The 26,321-nt window shown below is 38.1% G+C and overlaps 2 protein-coding genes across 6 annotated transcripts in view; one reads left to right on the top strand and one right to left on the bottom strand.

Annotated features, from left to right (window-relative positions):
• The window catches only part of cep350 (centrosomal protein 350), a 33,150-nt gene extending 9,399 nt beyond the window's left edge, over window positions 1–23,751 (bottom strand). The window contains exons 1-28 of one of the 2 annotated variants that reach the window (XM_044129183.1): window positions 23,382–23,751; window positions 21,220–21,308; window positions 21,081–21,124; window positions 20,875–20,983; window positions 20,612–20,777; window positions 18,936–19,528; window positions 18,693–18,806; window positions 18,180–18,296; window positions 15,870–15,989; window positions 13,542–14,275; window positions 13,322–13,440; window positions 12,125–13,137; window positions 11,850–12,003; window positions 11,312–11,385; window positions 10,756–10,933; window positions 7,511–7,641; window positions 7,240–7,403; window positions 6,707–6,817; window positions 6,438–6,578; window positions 6,126–6,262; window positions 4,969–5,076; window positions 4,669–4,889; window positions 4,305–4,519; window positions 3,850–4,128; window positions 3,604–3,753; window positions 3,299–3,453; window positions 1,991–2,113; window positions 156–412 (exon numbers count right to left, since the gene is read on the bottom strand). In XM_044129183.1, the coding sequence (XP_043985118.1) occupies window positions 156–412; window positions 1,991–2,113; window positions 3,299–3,453; window positions 3,604–3,753; window positions 3,850–4,128; window positions 4,305–4,519; window positions 4,669–4,889; window positions 4,969–5,076; window positions 6,126–6,262; window positions 6,438–6,578; window positions 6,707–6,817; window positions 7,240–7,403; window positions 7,511–7,641; window positions 10,756–10,933; window positions 11,312–11,385; window positions 11,850–12,003; window positions 12,125–13,137; window positions 13,322–13,440; window positions 13,542–14,275; window positions 15,870–15,989; window positions 18,180–18,296; window positions 18,693–18,806; window positions 18,936–19,528; window positions 20,612–20,777; window positions 20,875–20,983; window positions 21,081–21,124; window positions 21,220–21,295 (5,803 nt within the window). In that variant the 5' untranslated portion in view covers window positions 21,296–21,308; window positions 23,382–23,751. The remainder of the gene's footprint in view (window positions 1–155; window positions 413–1,990; window positions 2,114–3,298; window positions 3,454–3,603; window positions 3,754–3,849; window positions 4,129–4,304; window positions 4,520–4,668; window positions 4,890–4,968; window positions 5,077–6,125; window positions 6,263–6,437; window positions 6,579–6,706; window positions 6,818–7,239; window positions 7,404–7,510; window positions 7,642–10,755; window positions 10,934–11,311; window positions 11,386–11,849; window positions 12,004–12,124; window positions 13,138–13,321; window positions 13,441–13,541; window positions 14,276–15,869; window positions 15,990–18,179; window positions 18,297–18,692; window positions 18,807–18,935; window positions 19,529–20,611; window positions 20,778–20,874; window positions 20,984–21,080; window positions 21,125–21,219; window positions 21,309–23,381) is intronic. The other variant, XM_044129184.1, reaches the window with a different exon arrangement.
• Window positions 23,752–24,302: 551 nt separating this feature from the next.
• LOC122838482 (voltage-dependent R-type calcium channel subunit alpha-1E) overlaps window positions 24,303–26,321 on the top strand; it is a 98,254-nt gene continuing 96,235 nt past the window's right edge. For 2 of the 4 annotated variants that reach the window (XM_044129161.1, XM_044129159.1), the window contains exons 1-2: window positions 24,314–24,370; window positions 24,702–24,803. The gene's annotated coding sequence lies outside the window, so the exon portion shown is untranslated. Of the gene's footprint in view, window positions 24,371–24,701; window positions 24,804–26,321 lie in introns of all 4 variants that reach the window. The other 2 variants (XR_006371900.1, XM_044129160.1) reach the window with 2 other exon arrangements.

Genomic DNA, 26,321 nt, shown 5'->3' with positions numbered 1-26,321 from the left:
AAGATAAGCTTGTTTTATGGTAATGAATAGAGGAAATAAACTAACTGCTTTAGGGTTGAAAAGTTGTAAAAAAAAAAAAAATTACAAAGTTGTCATACAAATCAAACTCCTCCAATAAGAACCAGGAAATAAACTGATTGAAAGCGCAGCCTCACCCTTCTCACTGTCAAATCTGGCCTCTAAGCTTTGGTTGTGAGAGGCCTGCGGTCCAGTTTCACTGATCTCTTTTCCAATGCTCTCAGGTGTTTTATGGTCCTTCTCCCGGGGTCTTCTCTGGTCCCAGGCAGCCAAGGCCTCTTTCTCCATCCTTCGAACCTCCGCCTCCTCCTTATCCAGTTGCTGTTTCCACTGGAGCAGCTCCTCTGCATGGTGTCGCCTTTGCATCAGCTGCTGCTCGCGCTTGGTCAGAAACCTGCAGAGGCGCAGGGTTGAAACAAAAAGCAACAGAACCAAAGGATGAAGAGGAAGTGAATAAATAGATTTAGAAAGAGGATGGAAATGTAAGGAGAAAAGATAAAATGAAGATGGGAGTAGAGTGAAAGAAGAAAATGAATTAAAAATAGCAGCATAAAACGAGGTAAAAAGAAGAAACGAGACAAAGAGAATAAATGTTAATCAGGACCTCGAATGAATCAAAAACACCCAAATCACAAATGCATCCCAGTTATTACTGCAAACTCACCTCAAACCTTTGTGCAACACACACAGGAAAAAAAACAAAAAAACACACACATTCAATACATGCCTAAAATATTTCTCCAAATAAAAATAATATACCCAGAAAGTAAAAAAGTGATGAAATGTTGCTCAGTTTGAAAGAGGAGTTGAAAAATAAGGGTGTAGATTTCAAATTCATGCATCAACTCAAACCTAGGGATTGGTTGCTGTTCTCTCACACACATCAGGTATATTTAGCAATTACTGGAAGATGAAATGAAAATATATGGAACTCACTGACAGTTTTGTCTTTTTGAAAAACGCCTGCGTTCTAATATTTTATTATCTGTTCTGAAAATGTGTCCTTTTCTCCCAAACCATGTTATACTCTATAAGCGCTACATGCAAAACATTGCAACTGTAGATAAAGGCAGAAGTCAAGTATAGATGTGTTTGCAGTGTTATCTACCACAGCTGTGGATGCTATTACAATGCAGTATTATTTAGCCGTAATCTAATTAGGAAGCTTTTCTCTTGACCTAATGCATACTGATGACAACTCGGACACTAAACTCCATTACAGCCAGGCACCATCTGTACTTATTATCCATTCGATGCAACAGTTGGATAGTAAAGGAGCAGGATAAGATTTACAGAGCTCATTACAGAGATGGAGGACACCATCTTGGATCTGGTTTCTATAACATCTTTCACTTGTGAGCCAAAGTGTTTCATTGCAAAATGTGTCTGTCATCGATAACTGGGCCGCAGCTGAACAACCCATTGATGTGTAGCAACTAGAAAGGGCCTCAGATTTTTTTTAAACATAATTCATATAAATAGAGGAAAAAAGGGGAAAATACTTAAATTGAAGAAAAGAAATAAGTGAAGTTCCCATCCAACAAGGAAGAATCCTATTAGATAAACATAACCACAGACCATCAAAAGCAGCAATTAATTTGTACTTTCATGTATATTAGACATACAAAATAAAACTTAAGGATTCCCTTCTCAGTAAATGCTGAAATACTCAAAATAAACATAAATAATTTTACTCAAAGTTGAAACTGTCAGAAGATTAGCTTTTTTTATTCTAGCAGCTTTCCATGGGCACCTTTGTAGCTTTCATTTCAACTCTTTTCCCAAAGACCCTCCTAAGACCCCACAAAGAAGAAAAACACACACACTCGCACACATTCAATCAGGCATTAACCAGCAGCCCACCCTCCACAAAGTCCCAGTGGATCACACAAGCATGTTCCCTGGAGTGGGGGGTGGGAGAGGGAGTGGAGCCAAGCAGAGCTACGTAGAGAAAGAGAGCACTGTACAGTACCTGACCAACTGGTTGTAGATAAAGAGCTGGAATTTAGGGTGGAGGTTGGGAAGACAGACACTGAGGGAGGCCCAGTGGTGGGCCGTGAACACAGAGAAGAAGTAGTGGACAGGGGAACAGTGTCTACAACACACAAGCACGCAACAGACAAAGTCAAAAGAGCCACGTAAAGGTACAGAAACACACACGCACGCACGCACGCACACACAGATTGTGAAGAGATAAAAAGGGGAAAGAACATGTAGAGAGAAAGGGAGAGAGTAATATGAGTAAATGTGGTTCTATTGCACAGAACGTGTTGAGGAAATGGTTATGTGTCATTACAGCTAAGTGTAAAGAGATTTATTAATATTTCTTTGGTAAAAACAAATATTCAGCTAGCATCAGCTTCAGACTGGGGAACGGCAGTCACTATTGTTTATTATTATTATTATTATTGGGAAAAATGTTATTGTGGTAGGAATCGTGAGTTAATGTTATAACAATCTGATAAATCTTTTAACTGATGTGTTTAAATACTAGAAAACTACCAGTATGGTTGGAATCATTACTTTTACCATTTTCTTCTCCACTGTTGACTCCATGACATCATTGATAAGTAAACATATATTTGAAAATAGAATTAAATCCAGGTATTATGTGAGAAATGGTTTTGCTTTAGCACAAACTGGCAACAAGGCCTTTAGCCTTTATAGCAGAGGTCTAAATGTGAAAACTTTAAAAAATGCAATAGTTCAGACTGCAAGGTCTTAAACAAGACTAAACCCTATCGCAGGGGTATAAAACCTTTAGCTGTGTCCCTGATCCAACACGGTTCAACTAAAAACTGTGCAAGTATTTATGTTTGTTAGTGACTTAAACACAAAGTGATTTAGTCACACACCTTCAATTCGTCACACCTTGAATTCTGTGTGGAAGCAGAGTTATATGTAAAAGTTTGATCCCTGTGCCCAGAAGAAACTATGGGATTCGTTTTGATCTTTATCTGTTTTTAAAATATGAGCAATTAATATTAATTGCTCATATTTTAAGACATATTCATAATCTCTCACAAAGCTTTTTTTTTTTTTATATGAAAAGCTGTAAAAGCTAAAGTTAACTGCAGCAGTATAAGTGCAAGAATAGAGCAATATCAGCACACTAAAGTAAAGCACAGTAAAGCACAAATGAAATGTTAAAGTTGTGATAAGATGGAAAAAAATTATATGAAAAACATAAATTATAGGTAGTGGACTATTCCATAATATATAAATAAAATCTTGATAAATGGTACCAATAAAAGTATAGAATTGAAAACAAAATCTTTACTTTTCATCCATGTGAGATTGCATTTTCCTAAGCTTCTGCATGATGCTGCTGGTCTCACTTCCAGAAATGGAGAGCGAAGGAGAGGGCGTGCGGACTTCAACAGGAAGTCTCTGTGAGGAGAGTTCAGACCCTGAAGGCTCTGACACCGGCATCTCCTGCAGATGTTACAAGAGACACACAAAGGGAATTCCTTTATTGCTTTAGACTCTTACTTCTGTAGAGCAAATACTATACGAATTAATACTATACAAACATATTTTCTATACGTTCTTTCTTCCCTCTGCTGAGGGTAATTGAGTACTTACAGGGGGAATGTCTCCCTCTGCACACTTGAGACGCTCCTTCAGTCTAAGTGTTGAGCTTCTCATCCGTTCAATCTCTTCCTGCTGTTTCAGCAACAACTGCCTTTCTTTTCTAGCTGCTCTGTTGGCTTCCTGGAGTCTCCTGATCTCAGCCTGTGAAAACATTATGGTGCATAATAAGATAAAACACTGGCCCCTTATAAGAGAAAGAGGAGTAATAGCCAAAGCACCATTTTTATCCCAACATACCTGCTCCTGTTGGAGTTTCAGCAGAAGTCCCCTCTGCTTCTTCCTGATTGGTGGCATTTTGTCATCCTCTCCTTTATCTCTCAGCTTTTTCTTTTGGTGCTCAAGCCAGGCTACTTCTGTCCTCGTCTTTTCCTTAAGAGCTTTCCGCCGTAGATGGAGCAGAGAGCTCTGGTGCTGCAATCTAACCTCTTCATCCTTCATGTACTGACGCACCATTTCCATTGTGAACTGAGAAAAGCTGTCCTGCCCACCAGAAAAGGCTATGTGTGCATCGTGAGACTACAGAAGGCCCAAGAGTAGGAAGAAATGTTATTGTTTGGGGTTAAAATAAATTAAAACATGTTCAAAAACACAATTTAGGTTTTTAAAATAAACAGAATGGTAATTATTTGCAGTGATTTTTATTGATAACGGAAGAACAAGAGTTTATATGGACGTCTGCAGCATCTTCTCACCTTGAAGGAACTGCATGACCCCGTCTCTGGGACCAACGTTTCATTGGGGCAGACTGCGCCCCCCTCCTTCTGATGATGTGACTTCTTCTCGATGGTTCCCCGACGATGAGCTTCGGATGGCAGCAGAGAACGGAAAGAGCGCTCCTCTATCTCGTCCTCTGTCATGGACTCATCAAACTTTAGAGAGTACTCAGTGGCCACAGATGTAGTGTCTCCTGACGGACCAGACAAGATTTGTACATATTATATATTAAGGGCAACAGTGCTTTTCCGTTGGGGGATTTTATGCTGGTGGTAGAGATTCATTAGCTTTTGATTACCAAGTGGATGTGTGGACCTACAGGCTGTGCCTGTTGTTCAGTACCTTTCTCGTCCCCTGCAGAGGCGATACTTTCGCTGCAGAGTGAGTCATTTGCTGCTGTTATAACATCCTCCTCAACAGAGCTGCTGGCTGCTTCCGCATTTATCCTCTCCTCAACTCTCTCATTGTTCTGTTTTCTCTCACTAGACTGTGTGTTTGGCCGTTCTGTGTGGTCAAATGGAGCGTGTGATGGACTGGTGTGGATGCTTCCATATGGAGACCCACTGAGGATGGAGAATTAAGCAGGTTTAGTGTATTTTGTTGCTTTTTGATGGAGAGCTACAGAAGGAAGGTGTTCGGTACCTGATGTTTGGTCTTCTGAAAGATGGAGAGTCAGACTGACTGAGGCTGTTTTGTGAAGCAGAGGGCTCTCCAGACTTGGTCCTGAGGTCTGAAACCTCACTTTTAAATCTAAAATAATATCCAAAAAGGAAAATTTGTTAAACAAAAACCTATTTACTGCATCAAAGTTAAGTTTGTGAGATGGTTGGAACAATTTAGGAAAAATTGTGCAACTTGTTGAACAATTCTTAGAATCATTTACTCAATTTAGAATTTAGTTTAGCCTAGATGTAAGTATAGATGCAGCATGACTTTAAAAGTGCAGTATTTTGTACAGGTGCACCTATTTATTGTCCAGATGAGTTATCCGTGCTAATTCCCTTAAATTTGGGAGATCGGTGATCGACCGATACTTACACGTGTAGCTAATCTTATATACCTCAGCAAAGGTCTAAAAATCAACCTCTGCCTCTTTTGCTCTGCAGTAAGAGAAATTCAACTGATAGTCCGGCCCACCAGTTCATGTCTACAGTTAACAATAGTCACCCCACTGTTGCCAGTTCAGCGACTTTCTTGCTATTTCTAGCGAGATTTCAGAGAAAAAAATAAAATAAAATCTGCAAAATCAAAAACAACAGGTCAGGCTTTTTAAAGATCAGTAATCGGCGTTTGGCCAGAAACTGCGATTGGTGCACCTCTAGTATTAAGTGTTTTCCATTTTAAAGCACTATCAAGAAACTATCTTAACTTCATCTGTTATAAAAATGCTATCTACATATATATAGATTTGATGCGCAGATCCACTAGGTGTTTGCTAATTGCTGCTGGCTAATCTGAAGGAGCTGAGCGAGGGAGTCGCAGGGGAGAACTGCACTGTAAGGCTGAAGCTCAGAGGCTTGGAAACAACAACTTTGAGCCTCACACCCGCCGGGCGCTTTGCACAGCTAAATGGTCGCAATGGGAGATTAAAGGATTTCTCAAATATGCATAAAATAATCAAGGTAACACTCCAGGTATGTTTTTAATGAGGAAATAACGTTAGAACACGCAAACCTAAAAAAAAAGTTGATTTTGCATAATACTGTCATTTTAAACTAGCAATACAAATGTGGAAATGTGTAAAGATAAATATTTTCAGTTGAGGGTCTGCATGAACTCCGAAGAATGTTGTGGTTTACCTGCTGGAGTCCGACTTGTCTTGTTGCTTTGTGTAGGAACTATTTAGTTCTTCCTGCTGGACCAACATCGCAGAATCAATGGCAACGGGTGGGATTATCAAATGCCCCGCAATCTGGGACCGTGCCAGGTCTGTCATCTGACAAGCCAGAAACAAAACGAGAAACCAATCATTAAGTAAACATTCAACTGTTTACATAACATTCTTCTGTCTCTCCTCTGACTTTTTTTTATGTGATATGAACAATCAGCTTTTGATGAAAAACTGGAACATAAGATGTTTTCGGGCAAAGAGGAAGGAAGAAACTGCTAACCTCCTTAATGTGTCGGGCAGCATCTGCTGTGTATCGTGCTGCTTCAGTCTGTTGGCTCATCATCTTAGAAGTTGACTCTTGGAGACCTTCCAAAGTTTGCTTTTGTGATGTTGCCAAGTTTTCCTGCAGCTCTAAATGAGCCTAGACAAAAGTCACACATGAACATTGCACACACATCAATATAAACATCTACATTTTGGAATTGAAAACATGAAAAATAAGAGTGAATCTTCAAAGAAAATATGTATAATGGAAAAAGGGAGTATTACTCTGGCAACCCTCTGTCTGTTTTCTTCTAGTTGGAGTTTTGTCTCGAGAGCTTCTCTTTCAGTCTTGATCTTCAGCTCATAAAGCTCCTGCTCATGGCGGTGCTGCTTGGCCTAAAGGTTAAAGTACAAGGAACGAGCACAAGTACAGTAACATTAAAACAAAATGTCTTCAAGGGACAACAGATTTTTTGCAGCTTTTGAAAGGCTGTGATTATTTTACTAAACAAAATAGCTAAATCAAGAGCCAAAAGATCCATTGTATCAAAAACACCACTGCAATATTAATGTGTGCAAAATCAAAATAGCAAAAAATGCTTTGTTGGGATTTTTTTCAGCTATTATACTTAAATCTATACCCTACTATTCTCTGAATACAGCATAGCTGAGTTGAGGCAACAGTCTACAAGGAGCCACTATTTTATTGATAAAACTATTGTACGTAATGACTATTATCTATACATTAATGATGCAGGTAATTACACAATAGAGATTCCCCTCCTTATCTTCTCCAACTGGCAAATGTTCTTTATTACCTTGAGCATTTGGGTCAGTGATGCACTCTCCTGTTGTGCCATGGACACACCCATCAGCTTCTCCACGTCTCCCAGCTGCTTGATTGACTCTTCAATGGAATCCAAGTAATGCAGTTCTGCTGCCATGCGCTGCTGCAAGACAGCAGGTGAATATTGTAGCTCACCTAGAAGAAGGACAAAGAGACACAAGATGAGAAATATCTGAAATATATTTATCTTTCATTTGGTTGAAAATAAAAATCCATAAAACATTTTTGTGCTTTTCATGTACCTGTGGACCATGACTCTCCTCTGCTGGATGTTTGTGGATTATGAGAGCTTCTTCTCACGTGCTCACTGAGAGAGTCTGCCGTCAGAGAAGAACTGCGGTCTGGAGAGCAGGACAAGGAAACCAGTTTGGATCTGTGAAAACAGCAAATCAAAAATCTGTTATTGCTCATCTTAGGAAACCATATAAGTAACTTGCAGGTGTTTGATGGCAATTCCTCAACATGAGGTGAATCAATTTTACATTTTTAATCCACAGAGATCTTCTAAGAAATAATATAGGAAACAAAACAACATCAGTTATATATTTTAAAAGATGTTTTCTGTGGTTACACAGCAGATTCAATCAATCTTTTTTAAAATTATAGATTTGAATTAAATTTAAAACACCACTACATACTTTCTAAATTTGACACCAAGTCTTTGCAGAAATGATCTGGTTGGTTAAAAGCAGCTCGGAGGTGAAAAGAATGACAGGAATGCCATAAACACTTTCAGGCACACAGCAGAGAAAAAGGAAACAAGAAAATGTAACAATGTTCCAATGAAAGAATAGAACTACAGATGGATAATTTAATATTCAAATTGTGAAAAAATATAATTAAGTTGAACAGATATTGTTTATTGCTGACAATGAATCAATTCTCAGTCTTTAACACATTACTTTTGCTCTTGTTGCTTTAGCATTTTATAAATTATTTAGTTATTTTGCTTTCAAATTACTAATAAAATGCATCTTTCATGTGTTTTTCTAGCCTGGCCATTGCCTTCCTGTCCTATTCCGCTCTATTCACAGCTCAGTGTAGACTTTCTCTGATTCACTTAGTTTCCTTTAGATTTCTTTTTACCGGCCCAAACAGAACCAAAGGGGAAGTTGTGAACGATGACACTGATTTTCCGCGCAGTTTTAGAATTGTAGTAAAAAGAGCCCAAGCCTCCCGGAACAAATAGTTTTTCAATGGCCGAGGCTCCAAACCCCCTGGATAAAGCAAAGCACAGAACAACGGCCTGGTTTTTACCAGGCTAGTGTTCATCAAATTTAGATGCAATTTACCATTAGCAAATGAAGAAGCCATTTGTAAAAGCAAACATTAGATAATATGTCAGAGAACGTACAACTTATATGTAAAACCTTTTAATCAGAGACAAATTTAACAGCTGGTTGTCATAATGTCAGAATCTTGCCAGAATTTAAAGCCTTCACATCACAGAAAATACAGACACACCCCAGAATTCAAAGAATCTGCCACCTGGGTTTCATGGTACCAGTATGGGTTCATGAAGACAGATTAAGAGGAAAAAAAACTCCTTCTCTTTGGCATACCGCCCAACCTGCAAAACAAAGTGGCCACTGTTTGCTACACTTGTGTTGAACTGCTGCTTGCTCGTGTTGCTTGGCAATAGCTGCTAAACAAACACATCCCTGTTTAAGTGCATTTTAGTAATTAGCCGTGCTTTTGTAAATTTCACTTTGGTGGCAAATAATATTTACCAAGAAGAGATTGTGGAGAGCCTGGAACAACTTTAAAATCAATTTAACCTGAGTGCACAGGGAAGCCTATTTTAGCTTAGGAAAGTAGAAAAGGAAGTTAGACTTTTATTTACAACAGCTTGATTTACATATCAAGTTCAAATCTCTAGCAACAACATAGGAGGTTTCCTGACTGACCAGCTGTTACATGTGGAAGTAAACAGTCAAATATTTGTTGTACTTTTGGCTGTTTCCAAACACTATAAATACTTTGCGAAAGTCCAAATATAAGGGAAATTACAGCACCAGTGTTTCTGTCTATTAACTATCAAAAATAGTTAAGTCTATCGCTGCAGATCTGAATGCAGACCTTCGATTCTGTCCCTGAACCTTTTTTCTTTGTCACACACACACACACACACACACACACACACACACACACACACACACACACACACACACACACACAAATACAAGCATAAATTCAAGAACAAACACACACACAGAGACACAGCTGCATTAGACTGGACTCTACCCTCTTTAGCACAAGGGATCAATACACAACCTTGGTTATTAGATTACACTGTCGCAACAGATCTGGTAGTGTTCACAATTTTTTAGAATTTTTCCACATAAAATGAATATTTTACTTGTACATAAAATTAAAATTACAACTTATTCATGTAATCAATTAATTTGATTGTGTAGCAGCTTGTCACTCTACAGAGCAGCAAAGAATTTTGAAAACTGTAGGGAGGTATTTTAATAAAAATAGATTGAGGAGGCCTGACACAACGCTTGCATACTTTACCATCTGGACTACATCAATGATAAAAAGAAAAATCAAGTAATTTTAAACAAAACAGTTCAATCTATATATACATACATATGGCAATAAGCCATATTACTCTATGAGGAAGCTTTATGCATTTAAACTTAAGAATAAAGCAAGAAAGCATTTCAAAATAAATGTTTTCTTTAAACTCAAACTGAAGTTTAGGTTTGTGTATAGTGGTTGAGTTGCTCTAATTCAGCTGAATAAGCATAATTGTTTCTTCCGATGAGCAACATCATCCTTTTTTGAGGCCGCTATTTAACTATATTCCAAACTTTTGAATTTGACTTGTTTACAACATGAAACTAAATTTGAGTAATTTCAGGAATGTCGGCTAATTAGATGACTCCTGCTTTTCAGACGCTGCTGTTCCTAGAAGCACTGAGGTCTTATTATATTCTATGGTGGCATAGAGTTTTGGTAGTAGCTCATGTTTCAGGTTTACGATGAAGTCAAACTGGTTTTCCCACCAAATGTTTTCTCAAATGAAATACCAGCGATTCCACTGTTTCCTAAAACATCTCTTTAAGAACTTCGAATGATTCTAATAGAAATACATATATTTGGAGCAATACTTAAAAAAATTAATAGCCTAGAAAGCTAACTACAATAAAAGCAAACTCATGTTAACACTCAATTTTCATGAATGGCCCACTCCCAAGACACTGTACAGAACACCTCATAAAGATCAGAATAATACACTGAAGAGTCGTACAATGTCTCTCACAGCAGTCCATTGTGAATGTGATTATGTGTTTAACAAGAGGAAACTGTGTGTTTATCGGTCTGGAGGAAGGCAGTAAGTCTACTACAACACAAGGTGGATGAGTTTTCAAGAACTAAAGGTCTCCTTGAAGAAGCGTGTGAATGATTTAAGGCGCATGTTGTACAATAACAAATTAAACAAACTGATTTCTTAATTGTAATCTGCATGGGACTTTACCTTTGAGGAGAATAGGCTGAAGGTTCTCCTAATGTGTCAGAATCTGCAATTTTGGCCTGAGCTTGACTCAAACTTCTGTCGGAAGTTCTCTTTTTGTGGTCAGAGGAGAGAGTTTCTAAAAGCGGTGAACTCCTCTGTTCTTCTACAAGAGTTGCGTCACTCTGGTCTGAAATAGTTGCTGTGGATACATAAAACAGTTTATTTTATATCATAGAAACTCTGTTAAGCATTTAAAAATGGGCACAGTGATTAAAGACAGCAAAATGTAATTTTTATGCTTTGTTACTAATGCTAAGACAAAATTCTATTTCAATTTCTTTAAGGTTGCCTCAATCCACACCACTTGTTGTTTCAACCCAACTTTTCAAACCCATCTTTTGTGAGCCCTCGTTATGGACGACTCTGCACCAAACTTTACAAGTAAAAGATAAAACTAAGCTTAAAAAATTCAGCTCAGTTTAATTTGTTGTTAAAACAGATGCTTAAACTTTGCTAATTATATAATGATTGATTTCCAATTTGGTCAAATCAGAAAGAAGCCAAAAACCAATTCTACCTCTTTTACTGGTGGAGTGCCTGGAAAGCGGTGAGGAGCCAGGTGTTGAACCAGGGGAAATGCGCTGTGACTGACTGGATGAATAAAAAGATTATTGTTAGCAATAAATCATTTATGTTCTAATATGACTTCAACAATTGATCAGCTTTTTAAAGTGATCATGCTAACACAACACAGGTAAAACCAAGAAACATTTGCCACGACAATTAGGATAGATATCTATATAAATGATCAAATTAAATTATATTTTAAATAAGATGTATATTATTAATGAATATAATTTATGTCATTACCCAAACTCAAACCTATATGTGGCCACATGGAAACGTCATTTGCATTATAATACGCAACTCGCTATAACAACCAGCCAACACTTTCTGATACATGTGCAAACACCAAAATACAGAAACAATATATCTAATAACGCTTTTAAAACTCAAGGAAATATTTATATGTGCAAAGTTTTCATTCTTTCCAGCTGTGTGACATGGATGCCACCCAGTGGTCATGCTAAAGACGCCTCAGTTTTTCCTGTTACCTGGGTGACTTGGGGCCTCTCTTTAGATGGCTGCTGGTTTTGCTGCTATGTGATGAAACAAAGTCATCCTCATAGACCGCTGCTTCAACTTGGCTGTTTTCGGAGTGTGAAGAATGAGGAAGTGGAGAATTATCCCCTGAAGCTCTCTCACTCACTAAAATATAAAGTGGAGAAAAGAAGATATCGTGTCACTTCCAACTGTGCGCGTCTCATAAATAAACTGGATTTTACAGTGAAATCATCCTACAACAGAAACCACTGATGGATGAATTTACCTTGAACATGGCCTTGCACATTTTTTGTGAAAATATTGATTACGCTCAGAGGACTTCCTTTGTTCAGCTCTTCCCATGGTGCTTTGCTGCCATTAAGTTGTGTAAAGGGTGGGCTGAGGGCTGTATACTGTGCTGCCTCCCTCTGGAACTCAAACAGACGCTTGTTATGACTTCTTTTACCTGAGCTGTAGTCCTCAGCCTCCAAGTAATCTGAATTACACCCATGGTTACTGGTGTAGTGAGGAGGACTTTCATCTTCCTCAGAAAAACTTCCTTCACTAAGAAGAGGACCCTCACTAATGGAACCAGCACTTGAATCGTGGAGATCAGTCTGATACGGATACACCAGATTCTCCGGTTTTTTTGTTTTTATTCTTTGTACTAGTTTTTCTGTTCTCTCTTCCATGTCCAAGTCACCAAAAATCCTCCTGTCTTCTTGGGTGTAAGTGTTTAAAGGCAACCCATTTACACCAGGAGAACCAGTATGTGGATTTGTCAAACTGGTGTGTGTCTTTTCATCTAAGTCGTGCAGATTCCCTGCTCCTGGAAGAACTGCGCCAGTATAGGAAGTATTAGCTGCATTTGTGAACGCTTTCTGCGCCCTAAAGGAGAAGTCGCCATTTTCTGTACCATGAGCAACGGTTCCTGTCCAGTGATCAACATCAAGGCTAGAGGTTCTGGGTTGCAAAACCGTGTCAACATCCATGGAAGTTGCTGCACCATAGTTGATCCCTTGTCCTGCAAACCTTCGGGCCTCCGTTTCGATACGGTTTGAGAGGGATGTGGCCTTTGCCTTCAGGGCTTCAATTCGAGACATTCTGGTCGGGGACAGGAGGTGAGACGCTGCAGCCGGCTGTTCAGTGTACTTTCTGTTACTAGAGGCCAATGCTGCCTCCAGCCTTAAAAGCTGAGAGAGAAGATGCTGATTAGAAGCTACTTGTACACCGCTGGTGGGTTGAACAGCTGGATTCAGATGATCAGGATGAAGCACAGAGGTAAACTCAAGATCATTCCTGCGAGGGATTAGAAAAGAAAGACGGCTCACAAATAATCAGAACAAAAATAAATCAAACAAAACGCAAGAAAACCAGTTCAAACACATACATTATGACTATTACTCAATATGAAAATTTCTTACTCTACAATGTAAAGGAAGTTCATACTCAGATTACCAAACATTTTGCAGCATGTCAGTACCTGAATAATGGCAGTGGTGGCTGCTCATTTAAAGACTTGTCACTGCTTGAGGGGCTTTGTGAAACCCCGATTCTTTTGTTTTCTTTATCCGACTCTCCTGAAGGCTGGTACATGGGTCTCTGGAAAATAATCATTGTTAGTCATACTTTCACAATTTTTTGTCCTCAAATTAGCTTTGAAATATAAAAAAGAGAAGCTTTCTTATCTGAAAGCCTAATACCATTTGAATGAAAGGTGCAGAATGTTGTTCAGGTGTTGCCTCGCTGAATCGGGCATCCTCCAGAAGCAGTCTGGTGTAGGTCTCCTGCAGTCTCTTTTGAACAGGAGCCACAACTGCCTCAGAGGAAAGGGTCGCAGTTCTAACTACTTCTTTTTGTTTCTTGTACAGCTCCTGCAATCTCTGATTTCTTTTTGCTGTCTCCTCTTTTACTGCTCTCTTCTCTTCTGCCCGTCGCCTCTTTCGCTCCTCTTGTTGTTGTGCAATGTATTGGCGAACTGTATCTGCGTCGTAGTGCCGGTTCTTGACACTTTTGCTTGTTTTGTCAGTATTCTCAGGCTGGCGTGTGGTGGGGCTGGCACTCCGGCAGACCCTGGACGTGGTGTCTGCCACTCCCGTAGATCCCCAAGCAGAGACTGGGGCCCTCGTCCGAGAACCTGACCCTCCTCTTCCTCTTCTACTACCACTGACACCCCGGGATCTTTTACGAGCACGCTCTTCCATTTCAGCTGATTTGCGATCCAGCTGAAGGTCATTAAGAATCCCCTGGATGTCTACTGACAAAACATCTGTCTTCACTCCCCTTGGCTTCTTGTCCTGAGCTGAAGAAGAGGGCGTGTATGAGGCTGTAGGGCGGCTGGCCGTTTGCTCCTGGAAAGCACTGCGAGACCTCTCTGTGCTGTCTGGCCGAGAGCGTCTCCTCTGTTCTGAATGCGAGTCTGAGTGGTGATGGGAAGCTGGTGAAAAATGTGAGGGGGGAAAAAAAGGAAAGAGGTCAGATGCGTAAGTGAACAGTGCACAAATGTTCATGTCAGTACATCCCTATCCAGAATGATACACCTACCACAAAAACAAACAGGATACTGTTTAAATCAGTTTAGTTCTGAGTTTGAATTCAAATATGGAATTAAAAAGTTAGAAGAAAACTTTATTTATTGCTTAGAAATGTAAAATTATTGAAATTTAAACAGTGTTTGATGAAGCCTACATGGCCTCTACACCTGAATGCTCAAACAAATGACTAGATTCTAAAACAAAATGATCTGAACAGTAGCACAGATCCAGAAAGGATCAACATAATGAATGAGGCATGGCCAGAGGGTTAACAGGAGCGACTTTAATCCAGGCCAAATTGAACATTCCCATGGACCATCTAATCCAGATAGATTTTTTTAGAGCATGTCTGTGAAGAGCTTTACTGGACTTCACACACACTAGATGGCACATGCACTTGGGCAGTCAATAAATATCAATCCATGTATCATTGTGCATTCAACTTGACAAGCCAGTCAATCTGCATTTGTTCCGGTCAGTGACACGCACTGCAGGCATATTCAAAATAAAATGGAAGGCAACGGCTCAGAGTGTGTGAGTGCAACACTAACACTGAGTCAGACCTGAAACAGCTCTGGATTTTTTTCTCATGTCATTTTGGCTTATTTTGTTGAAAACCAATGCCAAACCTGCATAATTTAGTGTAAATTAAATTTAAAATTTATGCTTAACATAATAAATAATGATATATAAAGTAAGTTCCCAATTTAATAAACAATCCAGGACAATCTGTCCTGGTAGATAGTATAATGCCAAATGCCAACTTCTTGCTTTAAATTGTAAAACCTTGTGTTACAGCATGTCTTCTCCCATATATAACTTTGTTCTTAAAATAAGAAATAATGATTGGGAAAAAAAATTATATATTTTTAGATTAAAAAAAAACATGAGTCATTTTTCATAGTAGCCCTCAAAGAGAATTCTGAGCTGACTTAAAGTATTAAGAGGTCAACGTTTTACCAAGAACAAGGAAAGTTCTGTTTTAAAAACCTAAGAGCATCTGTACTAAAAGGAGGAATAAACTGAGGGCTAACCCAGGGCTCTACGGGGGAAAATGTGACAGAATTTATGACATAAGCACTCATGCCCAATGCACTCCAAAGTATCTGTATCTGTACTGCAGTGTTTTAATTATCTCAGCCAGTTTTTGATGCACGACTTTTGACAAGATCGCACTTAATAAAATAGAATTTTACTGATATCCAGATGCAATATGCATGGGAACAATTTTTAGAAACAATTACAGCTAGCTAGTTTATTCACAAGGTTTATAAAATACTTAAGCAATAAACCTTCTACCTCTTAGTACAATTAACACAGACATTATTGCTAAGGCCAACACTTAGCAATAAGTTGGATCGAGAAAGCCGTTCTGAATTGTTGAAACCACACACACTGTCTGATGTTTGCCTGTAACCACTTCAAACAGCAGCTCATGACAGAACATTATGTGCTGGTATGTATAGCGGGTTAACAGTTCATGTTCCTGAGCCCCACCTGTTCGGGTCTGTCTGCCAGCTGGATGGGAACTGTGCTCTTCACTGGGAAGCTTTGGAGCAGGACCTAGTACCATCTTTACCAGTTTTTGGCCCTCACGCCATGATGCAGGACTAATCACTGCAAAAGGAACAACATACACAGTTCAGATGGGAGTGCTAAAAATGGCATTATGATAAAGCAGAATGACAAAGGTAAAACAAAACATAAGTGTATAGCTCTATAAAGATCATTAGCATTTAAGGTAAAGTGGCTAGAAAAAAGCTAAAATAAAATGAAGTTTTTTATATTTTTTTATGTAGAAATTAGATTTGTTAGGTCGCCTTGTTGACAACCTAACACCTTTGTCCTGTCTAATAGGACTTCCTTTGACATGGTTCACCTGCTCTGAAGGATGACTCAATGCATTGCAATGTCTTGTGCACAAAATATTCAGAACAGTTCCAAGTATTCTACATCAAATAACCAAGCAGCTGTTTGAGCAGAGTTGATGAGCCAAGTGAACCTGGCCACAGATCGCAGACGTCTATTTATAGTAGCGTCCCAACATGAAACACAGACCAGTCAGACTTGAAGGACTGCACACATATTTCAGAGCAATCTGTTGGATTTCTCCAAAAGATAACTGTCAGTTTCGTACTAACATATGTTTAGAATTACTAACACAGCAAAGTAACTTTGGTTATAATTTCATTTACTCGAACTTTATGTGGCTAGATTTAACTTGGACCTGACTATTCTTGCTTTAGAACTCCCTTATATGATGTGCTCTGTGTAGCTGCTAAACAAATAGTGAAACTCAGGTGAACAGAAAGACAAGGAATCACCAAACACGGCGTAGATGACAAGAACAACAGAAGAGATTGTTCACAGCAGGTTTTTACAAACATGACAGCACACTATGCACCCTAACCGCCTGGTCTAACAACATAAGAGAAAAACAAAATCTGACTTCTTCCTGTTGAGTGAGACCTTTACAACCAGTAGAAACCAGTTAGCTTCCTAGCAGTCTTTGCTCTTTTCTGATAAAATGAAAATAAGGGGATTTTAAATCACAAATAATCCACTTTTGTCAAACACACACTAAACAGCGACAGAAGTTGAAATAAGGAGCCAGAATATTGTATGCAATCTATTTCCAACAACTGTCTGTCGTGTTTCCAGCCATGCAGAGGCAGTTGGTGTTTAACCAACAAAGATTCAAAGATTTTCTTTTGTTAATCCTTTAAATGTGAAGCTGTATTCAGAAATGTTCATGTCAATTTGCCAAACGCTCTAGTCTGACAAAAGCTACTCAAGGGAGGCACTTTACTCATAGATTCCAAAACTCTGAAAGTGTTAACACCAGGGGAAACAAAATGAACAAAAGCAGCACAAAGAAGCACAAAAACCGATGAAGATGGTAAATAATCACATGGCTGAAGCCTGGTTGTGTCTCTTGTTGGTTTTAAAGCACATATAATGCATAATAGAAAACAAATCTATGGGGATTAGGGTCATAACTCTGTGTCAGTAGAGCAGTATCCCCGGTTAAAATAATGTTGTGTTTGGAAAATTGCATGTAAGACAAATCTAGGTCAGCAGGATAGATCCCAGAGCCCATCGTTTAATCTATGAACTCATCTGATATGAGTACAGACTTTTCACATTCAGGTCCTCAAAAGGGTGAAGTGCAGAGCAGACTGAGGGATAGCTTTTACACACAACACACAACCAGAACAGTTGAAGACTAAAATAAGACATTATCAAGTCAATTAAAAAAAATTTATTGATCCCAAAGGAAAATTAAATGTTGTTGTAGCTCATTAATTCACAGAGTTGTATTAAAAGGTCTATAGCTGAGTATATACTCAAATATACTGTGCATCTATATAACAGATGCACAGCTGCACTATCCCTGTGCATCTGAAAGATCCCTCTGATTCCTCCATTTATAGGGTTTTATCGTTTGTTTGTCCATGTTAACATACTGATTTGATCTTTAAGCTTGTATTTATTTTTGCTTCCTAAAATTGTTAATACTTTCCCTAATGGTATTTCAAAAGTACGCAGACCACTTCTATGTAAAGTGCAAACTGGCACTTCGTATTTTTAAACATTGGCATGTGGCAGGACTCATTTTATAGACATTAATGGAAGTCTGCTTTGGATTCAGCAGAAGCTCACCTAAAATGTTTCTAGCAAGAAATGAAAGCCAGAATAGAAGAGAAGCATAAAGCAGAAGTCTGGTGGCTTTCCACTTTTCATCATAATTAAATGTAGATTAAATACTGTGTTAGCCTACATACTGAATAGTAAATAGAACTATACCTGGTTTAAAATTCTGCTCTACCGGGGCAACTTTTTGGACCTTCCTGACTGGTTTGGATGGCCTCTTCTCCTTGGACCGTTCGGTTCTCTGATGCTGATGCCTGAATTTGCTGCTCTCTATACAGAAAGGACAAATAAAGAAAATACCCAACAGACTGAATAAAATAGAATTTCTTATTTTGCATACTATTTGTGTACAAAAAACAGCACAACATTTCCAGCTAGCCATAACCAGATAACTTGTACCAAGGTATAGTAAGGTTTTTTTAAAGACATTTCTTTTATTAAACTCTAACATTCAAAGGCGTTTCAAAATTAAAAATATCCTAACCAATCATTGATTTAATAGACATATTCATCTCAAATATATTAAAACCCACCACAGAATCCTAATCAAAACACAAAAACAACAAAGTTGCAAACCTGTCCAATTAATCAGGACTAGGTTTTTGGGGTCTTGACGGTTATAGTAAGGTAAACTAAAACACTGAGTGGCCTTGTAAATATATTTACCAGGAAATTGGTGAGATATGTCTCTGTAAACTTTTCTGTTGAAGTTATGAAATTCCTCCTCTTTCGAAACTTTACCATCAGGAATCTTGACCTTTGTCTCTGCACTGTTGAAACCTGTGGATAAAAATAAAAGAAATACATTGCAAAACTTTACTTGTTACTGAAAAGTACAAACATTATGCTAATGTAGGCAGTCAAAACATAAAAGCTTAAGGAATGAGAAAAATGCATTTATTAAAATACCTTTGTATATAGGCGCTGGCGGTGCTGCTGTGACTTTCCGTATCTTTGCTGCTGGCATGCTGCTTGAACCAACATTGTCACTCTCTACAAATGCAACAATAGGCTTCTCAAGACAACGCTTAGACTTTTCCTTGTCTGCTGTCTCCTCCAAATGTTGCCTCTGTCTTCGAATGCGCTCCTTTAGTTTTTCTAATTTATCATCCGGCTGATGTCGCCTCAGGTTTTCCAGCCGTTGGGAAACTGAGCCCGGACTTGAGGAAGGAGTGCTCTCCCCTTGGCGTGAAGAGCTGGGTGTCTGAGCAAAACTCTTTGATTCACGACTATCCATGACAAGTTGTGCTTTGTGCTCTGTCTTCAGGCTGTCCAAGACCGGCTGGTCATTGAGGTAGCGCACCTCAGCACTCTCCAGTGCAGAGGAGCGTGTGCTGTCCAAGTCCCCGTCAGTCTGCTTGTCCCTGGTGTCTCTCTGGTAGATCAGCTGGCTGGGCAGAGGATCTGAGCTAGGCAGAAAGGATGTGTATGAAGACCCTGGCACAGACTGCAGATTGTAGGGCTCCAGCTGAGAAAAGGGATGTGAAGGCGGGGTGGCCTCTCTGGACGTACACCAGATTACATGGGATCAAGAAGAGAAACAAGATTTAGTTTTAATTTACAGCTCAGTGAGCTTACAAATGAAGCAGAGTTTAAAATTATTTCAGTGTGTAGGAGAGAAAAGGCAGGAATAAAACTAAATTTGAAAAAAAAAAACCCCATCAAATTCAAACTCTCAGAGTTTTGTGAAAGAAAATACATTCCCCATTGCACGCTGAAGATTAAGGCCATGAATGGTCCTTGAGAACTCAATAAAAAAAACCTTTACAAGTTATCAGAGTTTGCCTCAGCTTATATTTGAAAATAATTTGTCACACAAAAATGCTTTTCACACACAGTCACCCAATCACATGAACCATTTTCCAAATATACCCCATTTTTTCACATCCAAATAAAACATCAGCTGATTAATAGGTTTGGCTACATTGCTACAGGCATCTACTTCAGATCTGCTTTACTTTGCACAAGTTACGTAACATTTGGTAAGTGAATCATTACCGGCAAGTTCAACTTAGAATTAGCTGGATGCTTTATTGTTGTTACACTTCACTGATATACAGCTTTACTTTTCCCCATCAGTCAAAACTAATGGGCAAAACTAACAGCAAGTTGCTGCAATGAACTTGCTGTTAACTACAGCAAGTTCCCTGTTGACTTGCTGTAGTTAACAGGGAAACGATGTTTTCAAACAGCATACTTCAATGACAACAGGGAGTGCTCAAACTTCATGTTTAGCTATAGCTTTTAAAGGTTGTGTGGCACAAATGTATATATCTCTGTACTTTAGCTCAAGAAACCAAATGTTCTGCAGGTGTGTAGATTTAAATCATCAATCCTTTGGTACAGGTGCCCCCTGAACCGACAGGAGTGGACTGAAAATGTCTGGCATGAATAAATGTACGGCTGCTTTCCAAGTTTTAAAATATGTCACATTTACTAAAGCCATTTTCGCCACCATTAAACTTAAAGTCAGTGTGAAACCAGGGGAATCTATTAAGATATTTAACATTAGTCAACACCAAACTCAAATACAGCAATGTAACAGTAATTCAGGCAATAATTGTTGTTAACTCTCTTTAGCTCACCTGTATGAGGCCAGAGGTTCTCTGAACTCCACATTGCTGTTCTTCCGTACATTGCTGTCCTGAGTGGCATTTCTCAAAGGGCTGCGTGAGCTGCTCTTCGCTGGACTCTGCTGATTTCCACCTCTGGGTTTTGAAGTACCTCTAGATTCATCACCTTGTTGCCCATCTATTAAAAAAAAAAAAAAAAAAGAGGTTGGAACAAGTAATCACAACTCTAAAAACCACGTGTCAGAATGCAGCTGATACATTTTGAAGTAACTCACCCCTGCTGCGAGATGAACTTGATGTTTTCTTCTTGGGGGAGATAGGGATGGAGTCCAGAAGAGCAGCAGTTCCTGGAGTGGCCTCCAAGCGATTTTCTATATGCCGCAGCTACAAAACAGGAGCAGGTAGGAAACACTGTAGTCCAAGGTAACAGCGACAATCAAAGAATAAATGACAAACAAATATCACTGTTATGTTTACTTACAGCAGCTTTGGATTGGGCCAAAGTTTTCCATGCAGTTGTCAGCTCTGAAAAACATTTTTTTTTTAATCCCAAAGACAAACAGATCAAATATTACTGTAGGACTACTAACATAAATTACATCTACAATTCCCCAACACACCTGTGCCAATATTGTGATCAGTAAGCAGTTGAGCAGATCTTGTATGGGGTACTTCAGTCCTCCTGCTGCTCCTCATCTCTCCCACTCACCTGCAGTCAATATTAACACTTTTTAAAAAGTTACAAATTCAATTTATTTAGTAGATTGGATTAAAAAATTAAAAAATAAAAAAAATAACTGAAATCATGACACAAAATATATATGCTAGGCTTCAAGGCAGACAGCCTTATAAACTTTTTACAAAATAAATTCAAATAAATCAACAAAAAACACATAATTTGTAAAAAAGAAAAAAAAACAAACAAAAAAAAAACAAAAAAAAAAACAGAGCACTCCCTGTTGATGAAAGCAATCATCACCAAAGCCAAAACTGAAAGCACCTGAACAGCTGAGTCAGATGACCGGTTCAACCCACGTACTGTTTTTAATCACATAAGAGATGCTTATTATTTAGCTCTAATTAGGGAACCTCTTTTACATAAAATAATAAAAATTTTGTGTTGATAAATTTGTAAATATAATCCAATATAAACACAACTCTCTAATAAAGTCACTACTGGTTAGTTTATTGTCAATCCATTAAACTACCCAGAGTCATGTGATTTTTTTTATAAGTCATGCCTTTTACTCATACCAATCAAGTGACACAGCCAAGAGGTGAAACCAGTGGAAGGAAAACAACTACTTTTGGTCTCTTTGTGACAGCTTTTTCTTTTAAGATGTGGGATATGACCAAACAAAAACCAATAGGTTCATTCACTAGAACTGAAATACTCATGTTGTTCCCTGAAATATTAAAACTGACTCATTTTGGCTAAGATGTGAACTGAAAGTGCATACGTCTGCATTGTCTAACACTTCTTGTTGAGCAACTAAAACACCATCCTGGTTGCTTCAAGAATAAATGCAGTGCATTTTCTTCTTAGAGTTAGTTAACAATTACTATGAAATGGTAAATGTCTATGACTTCATCAAACATCTAGAGTTTCTTTTAGGAAAAGTCTTGCATGCGATGCCAACTTGTCCGATCATGTACAGCTTATTAAGCAGATAAAGTGAATAAAGGAGGTGAATCCCTTAAATGCATAGGCAGAAGGGAAATGCAAGTTCTGTGTTTTATTAAAACCTTTTACACATGCTACACATTCTATTAATGTGGTGGAAATTCAGGTGTCTGTGTCAAATGTAAACCACTCTTCTCCTAACTGTTGGAACTAAGGCCAAACAATAACGTATATGTGTTACTTTCAGTGTAATACACGAGGGAGCGGTGGGTTTATTTGACATGACCATCTATAACAACTCCAATCTACTGCTTTGTTTGACACAAATGAATGTGTCAAACAAAGATTCAGTTGTAGTGCATCATTCAGTTGTCAATTATGTACTATTTTTAAATAATATTTCATATGCTAACATACTGTGGCAAAACAGTTACGAGAAATATGCAACTCAGTCCAAGCAGTAGTTAAATGCTCTCACATTTGGATAGACATGCATAGAGAAAACTGTTGCAATCTAAATGCAAACCACAAATGGCATAATATGCAAAACACAACTTCACCTAAGCTTATGAAGAGGAACTAGAGGTTGGGGTTTCCTTTTTACAGGAAGAGTAACCATTGTTTTCATTTTAATGTTAATAACTGAACTATTACTGTGTACCTACCAAATCAACAGAAAATTCATTCACAACAAGGTACACTTATTTTACTTAATTCAAATGTATTTAGCATAACACAAGCAGCTAAAACATGCAACTTGCTAGTTACATTAAAAACTTACGACTTTAAAACAACATTAAAGCTAAAGTTAGTGGGAAAATACTTCTTGTTTTAATCTACAGGTCAGTATCTAAAATTGATTAAGGGTATAGTTAAGAACTAACAAAAGAGTCGGGTTTGAATACATTGTCATTTAAACAGATTCACTTTCAATAATTTTTTATTTTAAAAATGCATTCGAGATTTTCTAATAAATTGCTGCACGTATGAAAAACTAAAACAAAACGGTAACTACTGCTCAGCTGGCTGCGGACTTCAATTGGTATAAATTCAATCCAAGCAATAGTCGGTGCCGCAAACTCGAAAGAGTTTCGCTAGGTGGCAGGAAAATCATTAACTTAGCCTAGCAACTTATTTGTCAACACTTAAAACACATACCTTTAGGAGGACGACCCGGTGTGTCTAATTGTCCACATTTACGCCGACGAACTCATAATACGAAACTCCTAAAATCTCCACAGTTCTCTTTTGATTTCCTTTAGCGATCTGTTTGCTACCGTTAGCGTTAGCCAGCTAACGTTAGCTAGTCAACTAGCCAAAAGCTACACCAACTAAACTATCAACTTTTTCCAGCGACATATATCCATTATTTCAACTTTCCTTAGAAAAAGCCATCGTATCCAAAGCAGCTGTGGAGTTTCCTTAAAGAAATGTGTCGTCTTGTCTTTCAGAGGTCGCCTTTCCCGGGTTACTATGTTGATGTTTTTCAACGGTGAAACTAGTATCCAAGACGGGTAGGTAACTGACACCGAAATAGCGCGATAGTTGGCCTGCGTCATTTGTGACACTCCCCTTCTGCAAATACGAAATTAACAGCAAAGTTTGGTCAGATTTCTCAGTTAGTTTAGTTGGTTAGTTATATTTTTAAAATATTTTATTAAATAACTTTAATAATTGTTTTTATTATAAAATTCTTCAGATATTTTTAGCAATTTGCGTAAATAAATTTAGTAAAGCGTGTGATCTACACATTTACGGTTTAGTTGAAATGACACAAGTATGAAAGAAGCTATAAGATTGGTAAAACAATGTAAAACACATTTACCCCACGCTCATGAGCGACAACAAAAAAGAACGACCTTTAGGCTTTACTACCCTCTTGTGGTCACAATTAGTATTGCATAGAAAAATACCACAGATGTGTGGAAACATAGAAGCCTGCACGGCATTAGTTTGTTTGTTTCCTGACAGTCATCGCATAAGCTAGCATCTGGTTAATTTATGCAATTTTCAACGCAACAGTTTTCTTTTTTTGTTTTCCCACTGATCCAAACGTAGTTATTTACATAGCTTAGATTAGTCTTAATGGCAATAAATGTTCACGGTGAAAGACTTTTTTTGGCAGCATGTGCGCTCAGTGTTCACAGGTGAGTCATAAATATATAAACCGCAGTGCAGCAGTCCGTTATGAAGGCAGACCCTCAGGTTTCCAGGTTATGGATCCCTGTTGAACCATACAGAAGGCAACAAGTAGGTTTTTGGTCTGGTGTTTTATTGTGAAACAGCAAAAACGCTTCAGCCTGTAGCCTGGATTATATCACAACCTTTGAGTTTAAATTTAATTTAAACCTAAAGCTATAGTGTTCCTTTAATGGTGCAGCTAAATAGGCAAGTCATGATTTTTCTCGGATTTTAATAACCTGCTATAACCCCGACTCCCCCTACTCTCCTCCCTCATTCTCTCTCTTTTCCTCTAAGGACTCGAAGAGGAAATACTACCGCGGAGCTGGTCGTTTCTACAGACACATTTTCATTTATTTTGTGGACAGAGGACAGGAATGGACAGTTGTTGCTTTTTAGGTAAGAAATTCTGCCTTTCTAATAAAATTAGATAGTTAGTTCTAAATATTTTTGCAGTTTTGCAACTGCACACAACTAAAATGTTACTATTATTATTATTATTAGTATTATTATTATTATTATTATTATTATTATTATTATTATTATTATTATTATTATTATTATTATTGAAGAGGGAAGAGGGAAGGAGTAAGGAAAGAAATTCTTGTTTTGTATTGTTAACACTTCAGACCATTCAGAAATTAAGACTTTACTCACATTTTCTTACTGCATTCTTATTGTGCATAACATGTTCAGCCATTGAAAGTGCATAAGTCATTCTTCACTGCATCTTTTAGGTCTTTATAGTCTGACTTGTACTCAAAGTGACAGAGCTGGTCGGCACTGTTTGAGCTCTGCAAAATCAGCCTTCAGACAGGAGATTCTGACTGTTAAGAGTGAGCTTCACAGAGAGTTTTTTTTTTCAGTGTTAGTTTGACTAGTTGTCAATGAAATAACATCATTTTCAGATTTCCTGTTTATTATCATGGTCTGGGTTTAAATAAATTGGGTGTTTTCATAATTATCTTTAAAAAATCAATCCAAACTAGATGAACTAATCACCCATACATCTATTTTTTAAAGTAAAACAGTTTGAGGAGTGTCTGTGATTCAGATGTCAAGACAGGGAAGAAAAACAGCGGCTTTCCAGATGATTTTGTCACCTCACATTTCTTTTTCTCATCTACCCTGTAGGATAATGGGCTTTAACTAGAATTAATCTAGTGATCTTTTATTTTTTTTTTTTTTTGCAAGGAGAAAATGGATCTTGGCTCTGATCGATTCCCTTTTCTGGACTGCCTTGTTAATTATTTAATCATATGAACACTTACCAGTTACCACCCCCGGTGTCTTTATTTCCTGTTTTATTAATCGTTTCTTGTTGAGTGCTCTGATTGGCCAGACTAAATAACACCGTTCTCCCTGACAGGGGTGTAAATTGCTTTTCATGGTGTATAAATTAGTGCAGCTGTTCAGCTGAAGAGTCAACGGCAGTGCACTTCTTAAAGCCCATTTTAAGAACAGATTCTATGTTCGTTGACTGTGCTCTGTTCAATGCCAGATAAAGATTGTGATCAATTTGCTCTCAAATACTATTTATCATTTCACATTGCAAACACATTCCTAACCCTGGAACTTTGTTACATATTGTCACATTACAAACTCAAACTTCAATGTATTTCTTAATGTGACAAACCAACACAAAGTACTACATACCTGGAAATAATGGCAACAAACAACAGAAACCTGTTTTTTCTTTTTACATAGACGTGAATTTACCGTCCTCCTTCAATGTGTGAATGTTTGTGAGGTTTGTTGGAAAACATTAGTGGACAAACAGCTTAAAGCCAGACAGGTGAGGGAGAAATCTGTGAATGAGTTTAAATCAGAGTTAAACTGTAAAACAATATTCCAGGCTTTCATCATAGAACTCTGTTAATTCCATCATTAGAAAATGAAAAGCAAACCTACTAAAAC

This window comes from Gambusia affinis, linkage group LG10 (assembly GCF_019740435.1).
Source record: "Gambusia affinis linkage group LG10, SWU_Gaff_1.0, whole genome shotgun sequence".
NCBI classification, from domain to species: domain Eukaryota; kingdom Metazoa; phylum Chordata; class Actinopteri; order Cyprinodontiformes; family Poeciliidae; genus Gambusia; species Gambusia affinis.
Note: the sequence above shows the minus strand (reverse complement) of the source record. Positions and strands in the feature narration are given on the sequence as shown.